The sequence below is a fragment of the Numenius arquata genome, chromosome 6 (genome assembly GCF_964106895.1).
Source record: "Numenius arquata chromosome 6, bNumArq3.hap1.1, whole genome shotgun sequence".
NCBI lineage: Eukaryota > Metazoa > Chordata > Aves > Charadriiformes > Scolopacidae > Numenius > Numenius arquata.
In genome coordinates, this window is record NC_133581.1 from 14,052,779 (window position 1) to 14,074,031 (window position 21,253).

General features: G+C 47.5%; 1 protein-coding gene across 3 annotated transcripts in view; it reads right to left on the reverse strand.

Moving 5' to 3' along the window:
• Positions 1–21,253, reverse strand: part of SLC25A22 (solute carrier family 25 member 22) — a 51,474-nt gene that overhangs the window by 5,117 nt on the left and 25,104 nt on the right. The window contains exons 2-6 of one of the 3 annotated variants that reach the window (XM_074148998.1): positions 20,107–20,232; positions 16,604–16,659; positions 10,874–10,964; positions 1,384–1,506; positions 180–190 (exon numbers count right to left, since the gene is read on the reverse strand). In XM_074148998.1, coding sequence (XP_074005099.1) covers positions 180–190; positions 1,384–1,506; positions 10,874–10,964; positions 16,604–16,659; positions 20,107–20,232 — 407 coding nt within the window. The remainder of the gene's footprint in view (positions 1–179; positions 191–1,383; positions 1,507–10,873; positions 10,965–16,603; positions 16,660–20,106; positions 20,233–21,253) is intronic. The other 2 variants (XM_074148999.1, XM_074149000.1) reach the window with 2 other exon arrangements.

The following is a 21,253-nucleotide window of genomic DNA, read 5'->3' on the forward strand; positions in this document are numbered from 1 at the left end:
TGCAAGATGCTCAACAGCAGTATCTTGCTGCCCAGTGCCGTGGGACAATGAGGAAGAGGCAGATCTCCAGCTACACCAAAATATGCAGACGAAGGCCAGCGAGGTGCCCTGCAAGCTTTTCCTCCCAGTCTGCCCATATTCCAGTTCTTTGCTTCCTTCTCTTGAAAGCAGTCATTAACCTGGGGAGATCCTCAGCCACATTTATAAACGCAACCTAGTTTCTCCTAGCCTTTTCAAACTGATGCATTTCTGCTCTTTGGCCAGAAGATGGAGAGCACATCAACCTGTAGGCAATCCTCTGCCACCAGCACACCACATAGAGAACAGGCTGTTCACAGCAAAAACCTCTTCTGAACCCTCAAACCATGGCTTAATTCCTTCAAACATTTTAAAATAATACAAACAAAGAGGATAAGGTCTGCATTAAAAACAGCGAAGAGAGGAAAGAAAAAATAAATCCATGATTATTCATGAATCCCACATCAAAGGAGAGATTAAAGGATAAATTGCCCTGTTTTCCAGGAAGGGCCACAAACGTGGGATCTAGCAGTGTCATGCAGAGCTCGTGGGGAACGAGGCCATACCCCAGGCTGAACTCCAGAAGAGTTTAAGGTGACAGCAAACAGCTCTTTCCCCCAGGAAAACACTGGTCTCTGTTCTCAACAGAAACGGCCCACAGTGTTTTACCCAAAAGGCTTGCACTCCCTCCTGTCTCTGCCTGCCAGCTCCTGCCCACAGCCCTGAAAGCCTGATCACAAACCTCTTCCAAATCCACTGTGGCAGGAGAATTTTATTTACTGTTTCAGCCGAGACAACTGCTGCTTTTATCAGGAGGAAAACGAAACAAAAAAAACTCCAAACAACCAGAGAGTAAGAAGGGAGACAAGTCAATTGGAAAGGACGGGTCCCCTTGGAAAGCTGTTAGGGAGGTGCTTCAGGGCAGCAGAAGAGAGAGAATAGACATCACAAAACATGGAGATGGAGGAAGCACCACAGGAAAAGCACTGGAGGATGCTAATCCCTTCCTGGGTGCACAGCAACTAACAAGTTTTAATCACTCACAAGCTGACCAACCCAGTCATCTCTTCTGTCTGTCTCCATCTACAGCATCTGCTATTTCACTTGCCAAGCCTACTGCTTTGAGCAAAAAAAAAAATCACCACCTTCTCTAACTGTAAGGGCCTCTGCAAAGCCAGATGAGCAAAGGGTGGGGGGAAATGAGCTGTGAAGTGGAGGAGAAACTTCTGCTACGGCCTGAGACACATCTGGCTTGGGAGAGGAGGTGGAAGGTTTTTTCCACTCATTCCCTCCCCCTGTGCCTTGACAGCCCAGTCCCACGCCTTTCCCCCCAGCCTGCTCAGTGCACAGGGAAGAGAAGCCCACCTACCAATTCGCCCCGCATCCTGCAGCTGGATTTTGAGCATCTCCATGGGAGTGGTGACAATCACCTGGCAGGTACCCGCGCCGCAGCCCGCTAGCATCTCCCTCAGCAGTGTCAGTTTTTTCCTGCCCAAAGAAAAGAGAGAAAGAGTCAGTCAGAGGAATTGGCCTGGAGTAATGTTGGGGCAGCTGGATGCAGGGACTTGGGGCCCGCCTGTGACCCTGAGGGTTACAGGAGAGGCAGCCTGGGGGATGGGGGCACCTGCTAGGCTTGACAGTTCAGCATAGCCCAGGTTTGGCATCTCTGCCAGCATCACCTGATCTGGAGAAAAAGACCCATTTTGGCCCCAGAAACAGAACATTCAAAAAAAGCTGCAAGCCCAGCCAGAACAGCCCCAGACGTGAGCACACAACCTTTTCCATCTCCAGGGAGAGAACTGCAGTGCTCTTCCAGCCCAGTGTTGCGCCTGGTCAGGGCACAGCCTTCAGAAAGAATATCGCTTCAGAGGGCAGCAGAGGACCTGAGCATTAAAGGGATAAGCAGCTTTCCTTCTGCCAGCCTAGTCCTTTAAACACCATCAACATCCACAAAAACAAGCAGAGACCACGGGGCAACAGGCAAGGGGAAAATATTCAAGTTGCTGCTTTGGAGTTCTTGGACAAAAGTAAAATAAATAAACAGCGAACATGAGAGTCAGGGAGGCAGTTCTCCTGTGGTTAGGAGCTCCTTCTCTTCATGAGCCTTTCTGAAACTGAAAAAAGGAGCCTTTGTGCTAAGCTGGTCCTGCCTGAGGGATGGGATAGACTCCCAGCACTGCAGCATTATGTATCCTGTGCACTAGAGAGTGGGGATTACCAGCAACGTGTTCTTGCCTAACAAAATGCAGCACTTCATAGGTCCCTCCATCCCACAGCCACGAAACAGCCCAGCTAAGAATAAAAAGAGGAACTCAGGACACAAATGCTCAGAAAGCCTCGATTTTCAGAAACTGATGAGTTTTCAACCTGTAAAAAATTTCACCCCTCAGCACCAGAAAACACTGACTTGATTAGAAAAAAAAATAAAAATCCTCTGTTCTACTCTTTTCTAAAAGGGGAGGAGGGGAGGGGAAAGGGAAGTATCGTATCTATAAATCACACAGCCAGAGGGAAACAGTCTCCTCTTATTTCTGTTTCAAATGCAAGTACTATTTTTACTCACCACAGCCCTGCTCCTGCAGCATTACCTCATCTTAACCCACTCAAGGCAAGTCCCCACACTATGGCAAAAGCAGTCCCACAATACTAAGCCTTATTTCCTTGCAAAATCAAGCCACGCTCCCTTACCAGGGGTTTCATATGCACACACACAGAGCACAGCTGTGGCACTGCAGGCCAGCAAAGAAGTTTCAATGCCAACCCTATAGGAAAGGGAGGGGAGATGTGCCGTAATCCTGCTGGCCCACCACATCAGCTGGGCCGATTTCTCCACCTCCCATCTTCTCCAGGGAGGATATCAGAGCAGGGGATTAGAGGCACAGAGCCACAACGGAGATTACCAGCAACTAAATATAGAGCTCTCCTGTGACACTGAAGGGAGGAACATTTCACGGTCTCCCCTTTCCAAATTCCCCCATACATGAGAAGCTGCAAGGAACAATCCCTCCCACGGAGTCACCCACATGGGCGCTGAAATGCGTGCAGCAGCTTTCCTGGAGATATGCAGGTATTTCCATCTAAACTCAAGAAGGATGCCATTTAAACATGAGGAGGAACTTCTTCTCTTTGAGGGTGGCAGAGCACTGGAACAGGCTGCCCAGGGAGGTGGTGGAGTCTCTGTCTCTGGAGGTGTTCAAAACTCACCTGGACAAGTTCCTGTGCAACCTGCTCTAGGTGGACCTGCTTTGGCAGGGGGGTTAGACTAGATGATCTCCAGAGGTCCCTTCCAACCCCATATCATTCTGTGATTCTGTGATCAGGGTGTGCAAATCCAGAGGTCCTCCCTGGTACTGATACCTGGAGGTGGCCGAATTGTGGCTTTTGGGTGGCCTGAAGCACAGTGCCAGTCTCTGTGTGGCTCAATGCAGTCAGCAGCAAGGCTGCACAACCCCTAGCCCAGCCGTGGGAGGAAGCAAACCATCCAAAGGAGCTAGCTGCCAGTCCCCCTCTACGGCACAACAGAGCATCACCCACTTTACCAAGAGCCCTGGAGCATCCCCAGAGTAGACATCTCCTGGCGTTCACCCAGAGTGACCACTTTGATATTTGGTTCAAAAGACCAGGAAGATTTGCCCTATGTGTTCACATGTGGACCATTATCCCAGCCAACAAAAGTCAGCCTGGCTTGACTGAACTCCATGGAGCTATACCAGTGTGACCCAGTGAAGGATTTATGTGTATGGGTGTATTTTAGAGATGTCAAACGGGTACATCAAAAGCATCTAGAAAAAGGGCTTTCAGCTTTTGGTTTGCATATCCTAGGAACTGGGGGGGAGTCCAAGAAAAAAATAGCTTAAGATAAGCAAATCTTTCGTCAGAAGGTTTAAAATTTGCCATGCAGGGGTCAAACTGCCTTTGAAAAACCTCACCAATGCACATAAAAGGAGTTTGAAAATGGTTCATCTCCAAATGACAAAGGCATCACAGGCCTTATCCTCAGTAGTTTAAAAACTGGCATGTCTCAGCTAACTTCAAAAGCGGCAACACCAGCAAGGATCTGGTCCTACAAACGCAGAAACCATCTTTTATCACAGCAAGAGTGTGTTAAATATAACTTATACACAATAGCCCCAAATTCTGCACTGGAAGAAATCAGTCGTTACACTTTTTTAACTGACATGCAATTAATTAGTGACAAATCAACAATGTCAAATGGGAAGGTGAGAAGATTCACGCTCAATCTAAATTAGAGTTTCAAATTAGAGCTGAAAAAATAAGATAGTCAAAAAGCAGGAAACCAGAGGTTTATGGAGAGCTTTTGAAGAGCAATGCATCAGTCCAAAGTTAGGATCTCTGAAAGCATTGGTATGTTGATGTCACATGGCAGCAGAGTAAGACTTTTTTCAAGTCTCTGAAAAATCTTGACCATGCAGGAGTTGACTGTGCTTGGGCAGGGACCAAAACCAGCCATTCTGGAATAAGGATGACAAGATTTCCACAGACAGGAAATCATTGACCTAAGGAAACATCCATATAAAGCCACATCCATTTGCTGCCCAAGAGGCTACTGTTCCCAGCTTGGACATCACCTTCCTCACTCATAAAAAAACCTCTGCCTCTGGTCTGTCAACCCAGCAGTTTGTAGAAAGCTCCCCAGGGGTTTCAAACCAGAGAGAGTCAGCTGCTTTCAAATGATTTAAATAGCAAGTCTTTGATATGGATTAGGGAACCAACACACAGGAGTTGTCCTTGAAAGGGAGGGCAACCTGTCTGCCACAGCCACACAGGGATGTGCACACAAACTACAAGTCAGTCCCTTTAACCCAATCCCTGATTTTCCAAGAGGGAACAACAAGCTGTTGCCACCACACTTCAGAAAAGCTGGAGTATGATGCTGGGAAATGCACAAGCAAGAAAGTTCCCATTACAAGCTCCCTCTCACTTCTAGCGCCAGCTCAAAAATGCCTCAGACAAGCAAAACATAACACTGATGTGGGACAGATCCACCTCAAAGTAACCCCACCGGCAACCTGGTCTAGTGGGAGGTGTCCTGGCCCATGACAGGGAGGTTAGAGCTAGATGATCTTTAAGGTCCCTTCCAACTCTAACCATTCTACGATTCTAACAAATGTTGCTCTGGCAGACATTACTCCAGGTATGGTACAACCTACTTCTGGCTGCAGGAGCTCTGTGTTGCATGTTTGGACTAAGTCACAGGAAGGCGACTCTGTGCCTGCATTCATTACATGAGGTTTGCCCTGGCAAGAGATTCCAAGTGATTTTTTTTCCAATACGAATGTCTGTGGAAGCACACAATGGACAGGGCAACACATGTGGGCATGTTGAACATGGACACAACCTGTTTTTTGTCCCAAGACACGCACCTGGAATACACTCTCATGGATGTATTCTGTGATTAAACAACCCACCTCTATCTGCCTCTAGATTAACAGTTGAAAATACATTTACTTTCTGGCTGACCTTTGATGTCTACAAGTTCAACCCACTGTAATTCCCTGAGTCTCTATGCTAAATAAAAGATCCCCCCCCCCGATAGCTATCCCTGAATAGGCACAGTGAGATTATCAGCTCTTAACTGGCATTTTCCATAGGGCAATGTCTGGATTTCCTCACCTATGAGTCCTAGTGGGTTGGATGAGGGTTATCGGCATTAAAGAGGTGTCTGGACATCCAGTGGATAACTACAGGAGAGTCTGCCTTCACCCACAGGTGTTCCTGTCCAGATAAAGACCAAAGCACAGTGTGTGCAAGGAGACACTGCAGCTCAGCACCAGGCCTAGCAGCAGCATCCCTCCTTTCTAAATCAAGTACCTCACTTTAGAGGCTGTCTATGAGCATTTTGCAGCTCAAGGATCAACCAGGCCATGCAATGGCTACCTAAACAGATGCCACAGAAGAGATGGTCCAAGTGTCTTAGGAGAGCCTGAAAGAAGAGAAGACGAAGGAAGGAGCCCTGGGGAGACGTATCAGCTGGGAAGGCAATGGAGAACAAGCTCCAGTCTCCCCATCTGCATGGTAGAGAAGGAAAAGTGCGTTGCTTGTCTCAGGATTACAGCTGGCTATTTCTCTTCTCTGAGCAAAGCTACAAGGCAGCGGGAAGCAGAAAGGAAGAAAATTTGTTGGCATCAGCAAAGACACAATTAACGCAATCGTGCTGGTCTTCTGAGCTGCTAAGTCAGCAGATTGCGAGCCTTTTCTCCAGAACAGCAAACAAAATGAAGGTCAAGATTAAAGAGGACAAGAGAAGTAAGGGAATAACACACCTTCAAGAGGAGCAGCAGGAAACTCATCCAGGGACGCTAGAGAGTTTTTATGAGCAAGAAACAGCTTTTATGAGAAGCCTTGATACACCTTTTATCAAAGCCAAGGCACAATATTTAACCAAGAACCTGAAAAATTAACAGCAAAACCTGGCAAACACATGCCAAACACAACAGCTATCTGGTACTCAACACTTTGGAGATAAACATGAAACCTTGTAGAACACTTTAAAGGGACTGTTTTTCATGAAGTGTTTAAAAATTCAAAGAGGACACAAAATGCAGGCAATACTTACATCTTTCAAAGAGGCTTCACACACTGAGCACCCAAAAAATCAACAATGTACTTTAAATGGATGTTGATGTACTATTGATTTAAATCGCTTTCTTAGCTTCATACCCAAGTGCTTCGCACTCAGGTGCTTCACTTAGCCCCCGTGACTCCTTACATCCTCTGCTCTATTTTAGCAGCAGCTGTGAGATCATGGGTCTCTCGACACATCCAGCTTCAGAAATCCTGAGGAGAAAAAAATCCCATCTGTTTCCAGCAGCCTGAAGGTTGAAGTTCCCCGTATCTCATGCATCCTGCCTTCCCCAGCCACGTGGACGAGACAGCATAGAGTGCCACAGGAACAAGGACGTGTCTGAAGACTCTTCTGTGGGTCATCTCTTTTACTTCTTCTCCTGAGAACTGCAGAGGCCCTCAGGCCAAAATAATCACAGAATAACGTTCGACCCTTATTGCTTTTCTCAATCGGGGTCATCAGGTAGCCTTTAGGTTTTTCAGTATCTTGGTTCTCCTCCTTTCCTCTGTGCCTCTGTGGCATAGCAAGGGGGTTTCCAGCATTCTCACAACTCACCCAGGCCTCCCTTGTTCCTAAATGACTAGGACAACTTGGGAGGATCAACACAGTTTTGCTTCCTCATGAAACAAAAAGCTGCAGCAGTAGGCTGTCATAATGGTCTCAACATCAAAATAGAAACAGGCAAAGAAGCAGAAATCAAGCTCCCTAGCCTGTGAGCACACATCCTTCCTGCATCAAAAGGAGGGAAACAACATTGTTCAGGCAGGAGTGCCCCCCTGAGCTAGTCCCAGGGAGGAGAGGGTCACAGGAACAGATATCTCCAGACTCAGGAAGATGGATGCACCAACAAGGGCACAAGGTCCCACTGACGCAATACTCTACTTCTGACAGCATCCAAGATCATAGCCAGGGAAAAGGGAGTTTAGCACAAACCTGCAGTGATACTTCCCCAAAATATTCTCCCAGCAATTTGCAGCCAGGAGCTTCCTACACCACAGGTGTTGTTTTCAGTCAGGCCTTTCAAAAACAGGCTTTATGCCACTTTTTTCCTAGCAGTTTAAAAAGCAAGTTCATTTCAACTCTAAGTTTTTCAAAGGATTAAAAAAAAAAAAGCACACTAAAAGTTGTTCTGTAACTTGAGGCTATTTTGGTTGATGCTGGATTTGCCACACTTGCTGGTCCACACATGCTTCTTCCACTTGCACACAGAAGACACACTCAGCATATTTTGATCAGCAAATACTGATAGAACGTGCACATTTTATCAGACAAGGATCTCCAGTTCGTGGAACACATTTCAAGCAAGACAAGTGTTAGAAGCTTAGCAACAAAGGCATTCAATGTCAAACAGGTCTAGAAGACTCTTCCAGCTCTGAGTGAGCAAAGCTCCAGAGCGTGCTTTGGGATGCCGACCTAAGAGCACAGCGTACTATGAATGTACAGCAGGTTGTTCGGCTTGTGCAAAAAGGACTTTGGTGGAGCTGAACCAAGATCTTGGCGGCTCACCATGAAAAAAGCCCCCAGACTTATGCTGAGCCTAATGCCCTCAGCTGTGCTTTACACCATATAACACTGTTGCAATTACTTATCCAGAAATGAAAACCACATCGACATGCCAGGCAGCCTGACTCTTTACCTTTCTAACCCCGGGCTATTTTGTTGTTCGAACTGGAGTTGTGAAATAGGTGGCCCAGCCTTGCAATGAGCTAGCAGGTATGCACCCTGTTTTGCCGTGAGTAGGAGAGGCGTTTGGATTCCAACACTGCTAATCCTGCCCTGTCTTACAAAGACAACTGGGGAGGAGGGGACAGAAGCATCTCAAGGAAGAAACCTGCAGACTGCAAACAGCTTGGAAAGAGGGAGCAAGAGCAAGGCAAACCTTTGGGAAGGACACAGCTTTGTGACTTAATGAAATGGCCCCTTGCTGTCACACCTATTTGCCACATGTGCTATACATGGGAAAAGATCCTGTGACCCAAAGGCAAGGTACCACGCAACAACTGCAGCACGGCCAGGCACAACCCCTCTGGCAGGTTATAGGCTCCATCCCCAGGATTTCCCTAGCATGGAGGAAAGGGATCCCACAATAAGCAGCTGTCCTGCAGTTTCTAAGGGCCCTTGTCCTCACTGGTAATGTCATGGCCTTTTTCATCACCTCTTGCTCCCCATGCACCATGCACAGTCACAGCATGCACCAGATGTTCCAGCCAGATCCCATCTTCATAGCCTATACCGGCCACAGCCAACCTGCAAGGCACTTTCTTTCCCATCACATCGTGAAGTGACATTTCTAGTTAGAAAGACCTTAAATCATGTATCACAGCAGTATCAATGCTCTGCCTCTCTGTCCAGTTCATGTTGGTTATCCTCGCAAGGAGAGCTGACCAGATTTATTTGATCCAAGCCCCCCATGGTGGTTGAATGAGATTAGTGACCTCAACTCCACATGCTGCCTAGCTCTTGTCACCTAACTGTGGTAGAACCTTTCTTTTCTCTAAAGGAGTTAAAAATGCTTCATGTTGAGACACAAAGGCTCCCAACTACCTGAGTGGTATCATGCTGCTGCTCCAGGTCACTGTAGTATCAGTCCTATCAGTGCATATGTTTTAGGAGAACAGGGTGTCTTACTCTTGGCAAAACTCCCTAGCTCTTTACTCTGAATCAAGCACAGCACATCATCCACATCACGTGTGGATCAGCCAGGAACCCAGAAGTCAAACTGGAAGAGGTCTGGGTGAAAACCTCCACTGCTCATGGAAACAGCTGCATCCCACTTACCCAAACACCTGCTCAAAGCCCACCTCAGCACTGAGAGACAGACACACATGTGTCCCATGAGGAAGTCTTTACCTCTCATGGTGCAGGGCATGTACTGACAAGGATGTCATGTTTTAGCGGCTGAAACATCACAGCAGTGATTGCTCTCACAGAACACCAAATACGTTGCAACGCTGGTCTGATTTCTTCCATGGGCTACTCTCTCAGTGGTGGTACAAGGTGTGGCAGCTTAGCACCTTCCCTGTACAACCTACTAAGCCCTCACTTCATAGGTGGTGTCAAAGAGCTAGCTAGCTGTGCTCCTGTCTACTGCAGCATGCCAGGGCCTGCTGCGTTGTCTGCAGCAGGGATCAGGCTCACAGCTTGGCAGAAGCGAGCAATGAGGACATCACTACCTCCCACTGTCTGAGCGGAGCAAAGAAGAGACACTATTTGAAGAGACAGAAAATCACAAACAGCTGCGAGCTGATGAGTCACGCAGACATATGTTCGCTGCTACTTTAAAAGACTCCAGAACAAAAAAAATAGGTACATGAAAAAAATAGATCCTCAATCTGTGTCAGTCCACAATCTCCACTGAAGTAGTTGACCTGCTGATCTGCAGCAGTTGAGACTGACGTGGTATGTTATGAGAAGTTGTTAAACCAACTAATTGTAGCAGAGCCTTGCATTTTCAGTGAGGCTTCGCCCCATCACTGCTGATGGGAAGAGTCAGGATCATAACCCAAGCAGGCTGTCTTCTAACTGCTGTCACTGAGGACTGGAGACAGTGCCCTTCACTGGCTGTCTCTGGAGAAAGGTCTCGCTCTGAAGGGAGACACAAGTATTCTCCAAAATGCAAGGGAAATATCTTGATGAAAACAGCATTAAATATGCAGCACCTCTCAACTGCTTAGCTATCATCTTTGACTCACTTTTAATTCACACGAACCAAACCCTACTTGCAAGCTAAACAGATAATTTTATTCCTTCAGCATTTACTTGAAGGTCAGCTGCAAGTGCCCTTTGTCAATTCAGATTCACCACCACTCTAAAACTATTTTCAAACTGCAAAAGGACAAGAGGGACACTAAGTTTGGGGTCTACAGAACTTGACTTGACATCTGTTCAAGCCAGAAAGAGCATAACAGCATCCAATAGGATGATGAGGACAAGGGTCCTCCCAGCAGCTATCTGAGCAGTGATCAGTGCCATTGGGTTCCTTTCAAATATTTTGCCTAGAAATTCTGGATCTGCTAACCTTGTCTTAGATCTGGGACTATTTTTAGGAGCTTGAATAAAAAGCAATCATCCAGTAGAGTGCTTTTCACCTCCCATTTTAGACATTACATCCTTAGCCCAAATATAATCACTGGCTGAGCTGTTCAAGGTCAACTCATATTTCAGTCATCACATCACCCCATTCCACCTTTGCCCTGATAGCTCACCAGACTTGCCCCAAGAGCTGGTGTCTTTTAAGTTGAATGCAAAAGGTCTGCACCCCCTACTCACCCGTCTTTGGAGAGGTGATGCCGGAAGAAGTCATTGGCTGCCAGTTTGATAGCTTTTTCTGGTGTCACTAGAGTCAGGTTCACTGCAGCCCCTGGGTAAGGAAAAGAGGAAAAGGCCATTGGAGAACAAGAACAAAGAAACCGTTAACTGGATCTTTCAGGAATGTGTTGTGACTCCTACTCAAAACCAAGGACTGATGAAGGAGAGTTCCCAATGCACCAAAAGGGTTTAGAAACATGAAACACCACTGGAAATTAATAGGATTTCTGCCTTCCAACACCTTGGGTGTTTTAAAACATCCCCTGATATGTTTCTACTCCATTTGCAATATGATTTTTGTAATTTCTTTAGCTTCACTACTACCTCCCACCATGCATACATGCATCCTCTTCTCTCATCCAAAGATGCATTCCTATGAATCCAGAAGGATGCAGATCAGACCTTCAAGAAAGGAGTGCAAGTTGGATTAACAACCAGTCCCAATCCTTTTGCAAATATTTTGTGATGCTGAGAAGTTCCCCACCCCACCTTCTTGCTAGTGTCCCTGCCCCACAACCACACAAAGCAGAGCAGCTTGTTTACCTGGCAGCCCAGAAGAGGCAGAGCCACTGAAAGTCCTGGGGGCTAGTTGAAGCCAACTAGCTCATTTGCACAGAAGTAAGCCAGCTCTTGACCAACCCTCGGAGTTAAGTGGTTTCCTTTGTATATCACCACTGGGTGTCACTCTCAGAACAGCCACCGTTGAAGTGGCTTTTTGTCCACCACAAACTGCAGAGTACAGAAATTCCCCTCTGAGCACCATGGCAAGGCTTGCTGGGGGACCTGGGGTGTAAACAAGCCTTGGCTTCCCCACTGCCCACTGGAGTGCCCTTTTGTCAGGAGCAACAAACAGCAAATCCCTGTATTGTGCCTGGCACAACGAAAGGTCTGTGTGGCCTGGCAGGCCGCTGTGGGCCATGGACACTGGCATTAATGCAACACAGTGGCTGGGAAGGCAGCTTTCAAGCTGCCCTGGGGGAAATTGGGTGAGGAGAGGGCTAGTCCCTTCTGAGCATACTGGACTTTGCACCGTTAGATTAATGCTCCAGAATATTCTCTTCCCTTTAAATCTTATGGCTCAAAAAGCCCTCCACATGATGACCACAAACTCTCCCCACCTGCAAGGAAGCATACTGATCTTGAAGCCATCCCAAGGAGTTTTGCTTGAGGCTTGCTAATGGCCTATAAACACTTTTTCAAGGACAAACACATACTAGGGTATATCTTTGCATTTGTGCTTGCTGTAGAGATTTAAACAACTTGTCCCAAAGCGAAGCAAACAGAGAAGCCTGCCCTCTCACTAGGCTCCAAAGACCTGTCAGGGTTCATTTTCAGGGGGTTTGAACACAAGTTGACTGGAGCTATAAGGGTTCAACATGCCTAAAGAAAGGTAACACAGTCCTCTCTTGCTCAGGATGGACCACCCTTCCTCCAAAAATTATTAAAGAACTCCTAAATTAGATATGGAAAGACATAGGTTCAGGGGGACTTTCCTCAGATTAGGAAGCAAAGTCACAACTGGGACTTCTGGGACCAGGACACGTGAATCCTTGACTTCGCATCAAGGATTCGCATCAGATGCTCAGAGGACACATCTCCATCGTGAAGGAAATTGCAGCAAGAAAGCAGACAGCCTTTGCTGGGCAGGGCTGGGCACATTTTTCCCCACTTCTGACTGCCATGTTCAGATTTTGCAGAAAATACTTGTCTTGTAGCAAGCTAAGCCAATGCATTCATTCCACACTGGCCATGACATCCAACAAATGCCGTCGTCTTCTACAGGAGCCAAATTAACCAGCCAGGGAGCAGGGTAGCCCTCTCACACTCCTGAGTTTTTGCAAACTTAACTGTACCAGTGATTGCATTGCTTCGGTTTGATGTGCTTCAATCATGTCCCCCCACCATGGCTCTTGCACGTGATGAGAAGCCACACAGACATGACCCTCATGCTCTACCTCCACCTTTTAATGTCAATAATATCAGTATCTAGAAAGCAAATCCACACAGCCTGATTTTTAAATGGAAGAGGCTCCCCATGAAGTGTTTCCACGAATGCCAAGTTGATGACAACTTCAAACCCACTCCTAATGGCTAGAAAGTAAAACATCTGTACATTAGTGACATGCAGCATGAATAACCATTTCCTTGGAAAAACAAGGACAGAAAGAAAAAAAAGAATAAACCCGCTACCCTAACACCAGTGCAAAGGATTCATTGAAAGAAACTTCAAACCATCAAGCAAGAAAGGTAAGGGAGAAGTATGCTTCCACATGCTGACCTCCTCCAGGAACCAAGAGGCTTTCACAGCAATTGCTCTTTCAATTGCAAATAAAGCAGAGGGTAAAAACACTATATGCAGAGAAAAGTTAATGAACCTGGGTTTTCTCCTACATCTTTGATATTTTCAGTAAAGCTGCTTAGCAGAGAACAGATAATCCCTGTCCTCAATAAGCCATAACAGCCTCAATCCACCGGTGGAGGAGAAATCACATACTTCAGCTGCTGGCTGTATGCTTTCCACAGTGTTTTCTACCATTTTACAAAATCTTACAGCTCTTCAATTTTAGCTATGTTAATGACTCCATTTCCCTAATTAAAGCTAACCTTTGCCTCTAGGCAATGCTACGTGTACCAGAAGCAATGGCAGACAAACAGAACACAAAAATAAATTTCAATAATTAAAAAATAGAAAATATTTTGAAAAGAAGTACAGAAGCACTACAAATCAAATAGCGACAAAACCAGTTGTTTGCCAGCTAAACCTGTAAGTGTTCTCTTCTCATCGAGCCTTGGGTTTTATATATATACCACCAGCAACCTACACAACAGGGGGACTGAGTCATCCCCAGTACCACACTGGTGCACGTGGGAGGTATTATTAGCAGAGGCCAGGGAAGGCTGCCACACTACTGTAGCTAAACTGCAGCTACCCTCCAAATGTCATCAACAGCAAAGGGCACTTCCCCAACATGATCTAGGCCTTTGGCTCCTGCAAGATAGGCGAAATGGCTGGTCTGCAAACAGCAGAGAGCACCTCTGCAAGGTCCCCTTCCACTGGTGTCCACATAGTCCAGGAGCCCACAGACACCATGGATTCATTTCCTTGGCATCACGCCTGAAGGCAGCACACTGTCATCCCTTAAGCACAGACAGGGCTAGACAGCACCACCCGGCTTTGAGGCACTGCTGCTACCTAGATATTACAGAAAAAACATGAGGAAAAGAAACTTCCTCTGCGTCCTCCCTCCAAAATAAACCAAGAATCCCTATAACTTTTGGGGAAGAACTTGAGAGAAATGTTGGGATTGCCTTATACATCACACAATTCACTATGGGCTACTCATACAGAGCAAGGACCATCTGCCCATACACCCCCTTAAGAGATGATTTGCAGAAAAGCATCCTACAAGCTCGAGCCTCTCTCCTGTCACCCTGAGGAGCTTTGATTCACACGTGAAGGAGACCTGATGCCATACAGTAGGAATGGCTATGCCAAGCAGACCCTTTCTATCCTCCAATAGAAGCCAAGTGCCCTGCGGGGACAACTGATGTGCCTGTGACTCCTCCATGGGGCACAGCAGCTGTCGCTTTAGCACATTAACATATAATCCTCCCAATTTCAGCTTAAAGGCTGAAAATAAGAGCTTGTGAGTCACACAGCAACTTCTGCTGGGGAGCTGGGACAGATGGAGGGAGCAGGAACCCATCCCACCATCTGATTTCCATCTTCCCCTGTCTGCAAGGCTGAGCCATCTCTTTACCTTCTTCCCAGAAAAGTACTCACATTCTTCACAATCTTGGATGTATTTTATCCCCTGGTCCTCTCCCCAGCAGGGAGGGAAGGGCTGTTAATGTCAGCTCACAGAACTAAGACACAGAGACCAGGATTGCTGTACTTGGAGGACTCACCTTTGCACTCTGGCCACACCAAAGTATCTATGAATTTCTGTAAGGAGCTGGAGCTATTCACAAAAGCCCTCTCCAAACCTAGCTCCATTTAATAGTCAGAGATGACAAGTAAATTGAAGCCACTATCAGCTCCCTGAACAGAGGGGGTACAAAGTTAGCGGGACATGGACTAAGCTGACCAGACTCATTATGGCTGGGAAAAGCAAGAGCTATGCAAGACCCTCAGCACCCTTTGAGATTTCTGCTTGGGAGTGAAAAGTGGCCTGGAGATTCACATCCCCTCCACCACCCTACACCTTACAGGACTGAGCTGTCTCTCCCAAAAGCCCTGATGGGTCTTACAGTCTCCCCTGTTAAGTTTTCAGGAACAGCTTCTTCCCTCTGCTCCCCAGCAAGCAGCCTGCCACTGCATATTTACAGCCAAAGTTAATGCAGGCTCTGTTCCTGGCTAGGAACACAGAAGCAGCCAGCTTCTGGGAAAAATCAAAGGGGAACACGTCACTGCTAGCATTGAAGATGGAGCTTGCCAGGGTTCCTCAGGGTTATTTGTCTTGTTGCCTGCTCCCAGGAAAGCTGGCATGAAGCAGCCAATCCATCGCCGGCATCCACCCCACTCCCCCGAAACGCCCACCAGCAAGTTGGGCAAAAGACACTGCCTCAACAGCCAGTGCCTGCTCCCAGGCCGGTCGCAGCGTCTGTGTTTCCTTAGAATCTATGGTAGAAGTGGCAAAAGACACCTCTGCTGCCAACAGCAAGGCGCCAGCATCTCTGGACTCCCGGTTGAAAAAACAGAGCAAGGACTCACTTAATCAAAGCAGTACTTTAGTCAGGCTTTATCAGTGAATGAGTGCCACAAACAATACTATCTGAATGTCTCGGAGATAAAAACTGCACATTCAGGCAATTGAATACCTGTATATAAAATGAACCAGAGTTCAGCGTTAACTAAACCAGCTGGACTTTGCTGAAAGCCAAGAAGGTATTCCACATTTTCCTCTGCTATGAGTAAAATCAGAATTTGGCCTGCCGTTCCTCTCTCCTCAAAATCTTTAAAAACTTTCAAGGATTTTGTGTTTAAACTAGAAAAGGTATAATGTCAACTGAGGAACTCACTGCTGCAACAGACAGCCTAAGCCAAGGAGACAGGAGATTTCTAGCAGGTTAGCAGAAAATGACCAAACAGCTGAAGCTCCACCATGAGCCAGCCTCTGTTTTTCTTACCACCACAAGGGTTTTTTTTCTGGGAACAGATTATTTTTAAATATTTTTTTTTAATTACAGCTTGTCTTAATACTTGAACAAAGCACTCGGGCTTGCTTGAGAGAGAGCTAGTCTTGGAGACAAGCTACCAACTAGATGGGATAGCAGGCCTGACCATGCTGGGGGCGGGGGGAGGGGGGGGGCGGGCGGGCTTTGACACAAATTCAATCATCAACACCAAAGACACTTCAAGAGGTTTGCTACTGCCCCTCTGACAAAAATTACTGTGCCCAAGCTGGCACATATACAGTCCTGAAACAGAGTCCAGCAGCTTCACTTAAACTGCTAGTAAAGATGAACAGTAAGGTTTAACACCATGGGGAAGTCCCAAGCTCTCAATGGTGGAGAGCTGAGGAGACATCTGGTGTGCAGTTTATTTTCAGAAACAGCTGCATCTTTCAACATCTTAGGATATTGCTAGGTTATTGCTTTATAAGACAGAGAATATGGGCTTTTCCTCCCACTTACGCACCAGTGCTTCCAACACAAAAGCTGCGCTGTGCCTGACTCAGCTTTACTTACCTCTGTACATGCCAAAGTAACCTTCCGACCGAATTGTTTTAATGAGGCAGTCAGACCTGCAAACAAAACAGAGAGAGATAAACCACAGGAGCTCAAAGGTGGGTGACAGCAGAGAAAAAAAACAAAACAAATCTCTTGGAGTGGTTTTCATTTACTATCTGTCAGCAAAACCCTGAGCTGAGAAGGAACTGCGTCAGCCACTGAATGCACCATTGTTCAAGCCAGAGTCCAGTTTCAGCCCCTAATTCACAGAGGCTTTGAAACCCCCAGCTCACCCCGCACGCGCTGTCTGCTTTCTAGAAACACAAAAGGGAAAAGTGTCACTGCAAGGGCTGTTTATCCAGGGTCCCCTGTGGTAAACACGCATGAGATGCTCTAACAAGCAGATCCCCATGCACATGTTTTTATTTCCCTTCCAGAGCTGGATTTAAAGGGGGCCAAGCCCCCAGTGCTGACTTGCTTGACTTACTCTGTGAAATTCAACACAAGGCACACAAACACTACATGACCTGAACGCTCAGTCATCTGTGACCTCCCACACAGATTAAAGCACTTACTTTTAACACATCGGGTCCCACAGCAGGCAGTGAGCACTCAGGCTCTTGCCCTGGGGAGAGTGCGGCAGGGTGCCGCAGAGGTCCGCTCCAAGGGGAAAACTGTTGCCTCTTTTGTTTCAACTGCATTTACTGCAAATGGGAAAACCGTGCAGGGCACTGGAATTGCTCAAAGCCTTTCGAAGGCACAGACACACACCTAACAAATCCAGAGATGCAGTTCAGGAAGGCAGCACAGATTGCCTGGCAAAGTTTCCCTCTCTGGACCCAAGCATGGCTGAAGGTTGCTTTGGGGTCTTTGGGAGGGGACAGGTACTTGCCATGGCCATAGGGGAAAGGAGAGGTGGACATGCATGCATGCATGCATACATAATTAAGGAACAAGGCTCTTTTAAGAGGTAATAAGGGAGGCATAGCTGGAAAACAAGAATACATTTGTAAGAGATTTGGCAACACAAGGAGTAAACTTCATCTCCACTCTATAGTAGTGCTGAAGTGGGAGAGAAGGAAACACAGAGTTCCCTCGAGGGCTTTATGGCCCTACTTGGGTCAAGACTGTTCTAGGGTACTCAACATTATTTGTGAAGAGTGCATCCTGCATTGCTGCCAGTTATGGCAATGAGCTTCCCCTCTCTGCCGTGATTTCCCGTATCTTTTGGGACGCTGTCTTTCACACGCGCCACCCCAGCTCCTGCAGCTTGCACACACCCATCTTGTTCTTGGGAACAGCCCCCAGCACATTTGCAAGCCCCAGAAATCCCGGGGCACCTTTCTGCTATCCCTTCCATCAAGCTCTTCCACTGCAATGATGGAAGCAAGGCATTTTCCCCAAGCCAGCTGTGCTGCTTTGAACAAGCCACGGCAGAGAGGGGAGCAGGAAGAGCTGCTCCGCACCACACTCTGCTGCCTCACTGTAAGGCTTGCACGTCATTCCCAGCCCCTCGAGCTGCAGCAGAGCGATACAGAGCCAAGGCCATGCCCAGCTCCCTTCTCTTCCTGGAAAAAGGGAGCCAACAGCCAACTAAAATTATATATAACACATCTGGGGCAACGCAGCCCAAAAAAAGCCCAGCTCTCTTCAGCCCTCAGGGCTGCTCCAAAGTGTCTTTGGCCCTTTCAAAGGAAAGGGTCCTCTGATGCCAAAGGTCTCTTGAGCTTAGCAGAAGCAAGGCATGCTGTCTTAAAGACAGCCAAAGTTTTAAATGAACTTGCTGCCTTCCTGGGTGTTCAGCAGACACTTCTGAGACCTGGTATCGATGGGAGTACAGTTTTTCACAAAACATAAGCCGCTGTAACTGGGGAACTCAGATAAGCCCTCCTAAAATCCTAGTTAACCTAAGGGTGTCTCTGAAGACATGCTCCACACATGGCAACAGCATCCTCTTAGTGCCTTTCCCTTGCTTGCTTAGGTAGGACACAGGATGGCCCGATGTTATCTAGAGGATGTGTTATCCCCATTACTTCCTTGTCCCTGATGGCCCTTCAGCCCCCAAAAGACCCTTTCACTTGTCCCCACCAGGCCAAGCTCACTTTCCCTGCAGCTGCTGCCAATGCCAGAGGAACACCTCCAGTGTTATTCATTCACATCCAGGCTTTGTCAAAGACTCTTAGGAGGAGCCGGCTCAAATATACAGGATAAATCCTGTGTATTCCTTAACAGCACTTCATCCCACAACAACTCCTGACTACGGAGTAGATCTGTGTTCAGCTGCTGGATGTTAAAAGCCTCTCCTACCTACCGAGCCCCACTCCAGAGGGCATCCTGGCACACACTCCCAAGGGGAGCCTACAAATCCTCCATCCTGCCTAAACTCCTGTTGCTGTCGCCTATCAGGTCAGGGGGAGAAGCGATCCTCAAGCAATCCGCAGCAGCAGCAGGAGCAGGACACAACAAAAAGGAGAGGCAAGGCAAGACAGGAGGCCACGTCCTGCCAGCACACCCGGGCACACAAACAATGCAGGGAGCAGAGAGCGCTGTAACTGTCAAGGGTAGCACCAGTCTGCTATGGCATGCCAGAGCCTACAACCGAAGCTCATGCATAATTACATGCTGTCAGCTAGAGCAAGGACGCCCGGAGACTAAAGCCATCAACTTATACAGCATTTCCTTCCTATCCCCGCTTTGCCTCAAATTCTCCTGGGCAGGAAAGAGGAAAATATTGGGGTGGAAGAGCAGGTAACGCTACTTCTGAACAAAGTGGCAGGAGGACAGGACACACGTAATCAGTCCCAGTCCCTTCTCCCCCCTCAATGACACCAGTACTTTTTGGAAAACTAAGGCCTGACTCCGGTTCCTAGGACAAAGCATCTTGTGCTGAGTGTGGTGCTCCTTCTCACAGCAGACACGCAGACCTAAGCATCCCACACAAATCCGAGGTGAATTTGGTGAGCTGGATATATTCATGCCTTCTTTTCCTACAGCCTGCAGCATTTGATTTTTTTGGATGTAGGACTGCTGGGGTAACTACAGCATGTGTCATGTGATCGATCAAAAGGTTTGCATGCAGTGCTCTAGACTGGGAATGGGTGACTTCCTCTTTTTAAAACTGACACAGCAAAGGAAGGGATAGTAAACTGCAATATGAGAGTCGTGGAAACAGAAAAGAGGCAGAAATTCCCTCACGCACCTGATTGTGGCCCAGCAGAGAACTGAATGGGGCCCCCTGTGTTTTGGTCTTGAGTCCTGACAGCAGTGAACACGCTGCTCCCAAGCAAGGGATGCAAACAGATGTGCCCTCTGCAGAGATCTCACCTGCTGGGCTCAGCAGCCTGAATAGCTGCTTTGTTTGCTCTATCTGCTCTAGCACAGCTTTGTTCAAGATTGTCCCCTGGCTTTCCTGGGGACAGCCCAATTCCTAGAAATGCCGAACACATTTGAAAGAGGTAACAAAGTGGAAGGACTCCCTGCCAAAAGCCCCGGGGGATGCTGCCCATGCAGGTGGTACTTACATGCTGGTGTACATCCGCTGGCCATTCTGCTGGTTCTGCAGGCGAGTTTTCGCCAGGTCAATGGGAAATACACAGGTGACCCCAATCAGCCCAGCTATCCCTCCATTGATCAGCTTGGCAGGTAAACTGTAGGGGGACAAGATGCAGAGAAACAGATGTCTTAGCACTGGATTAATGTCAGGGGAGGAAAAGAGGAAAGAATGGAGCTCTTTTACATGACCAAAGTTAACACATAGCCATGGAACAAGGCTGTCTCCCCCCAACACGAAGGGAGCTCTGCCTCAAGGCAAAGCTTGGCCCTTGCTGCATATACAGGGGAGAAGGAGAAAGCAGCACATAGCATCAGGACAAACCACTGATGAGTGGAGCAGAGCCGAACAGCTAAGCCACACATCACTAAGAGCAAGGAAAAACCCTGTTCCCAGGACCCAAGGGCTTCTGTTGTCCCTAGAGGAGAAAAGACAGAGTGCTGGACTATCTACCACATGGACAGACTTCATTTAGGGCCTGATGGTATTCAAGCCAGCAGGTTTACAGCAAATGCTTTTCAGCACCGCAATCAGATACGCAGCTAACAAGAGGTTCGTGACACATCAGCTACTACCATCATGTGGGAACGAGCCCAGCAGAAAGTGCCCAGCTGGCAGCCGAGGAGCAGACAACTGCAGCTCCAGGAAATTGTTTCCAGACCCACTGCCTGGGGCGTGGGGAACACACACAAACCAACAGCCCGGTGAAACCACCGGACTGGCAGCCTGCACAGCCACAGATGCAGAGACGTGAGCTCATACCTCTCAGGGAAATCAAACCCTGGCTCGCTGCATGTGCTTCCAAAACACAGGGCTTTTCCTGCTCACCTTTGTGTTCCCACAGGGAAATCTTGCAATTGGTGCTGAGTGAAAGCCAGTACAGCTAAACATGGGTTCCCAGAAAATTCAATTATGAAAAATGTCCAGCACTTACATGCTTGATAAACCACTACGCATAGAGACAAAGGCAGCCTGTTTGAGTCAGCTCCCTCCAATAAAGCACAGGATATGACTCTCTGAACACAGGATGTGTCAGATATTAAACTGATGGCTGACAGCAGTCCTAGATTGCAGCTGGGTGAGCTGGTGAGGCCAAGTCCTCCCATAAGGGGAATAGG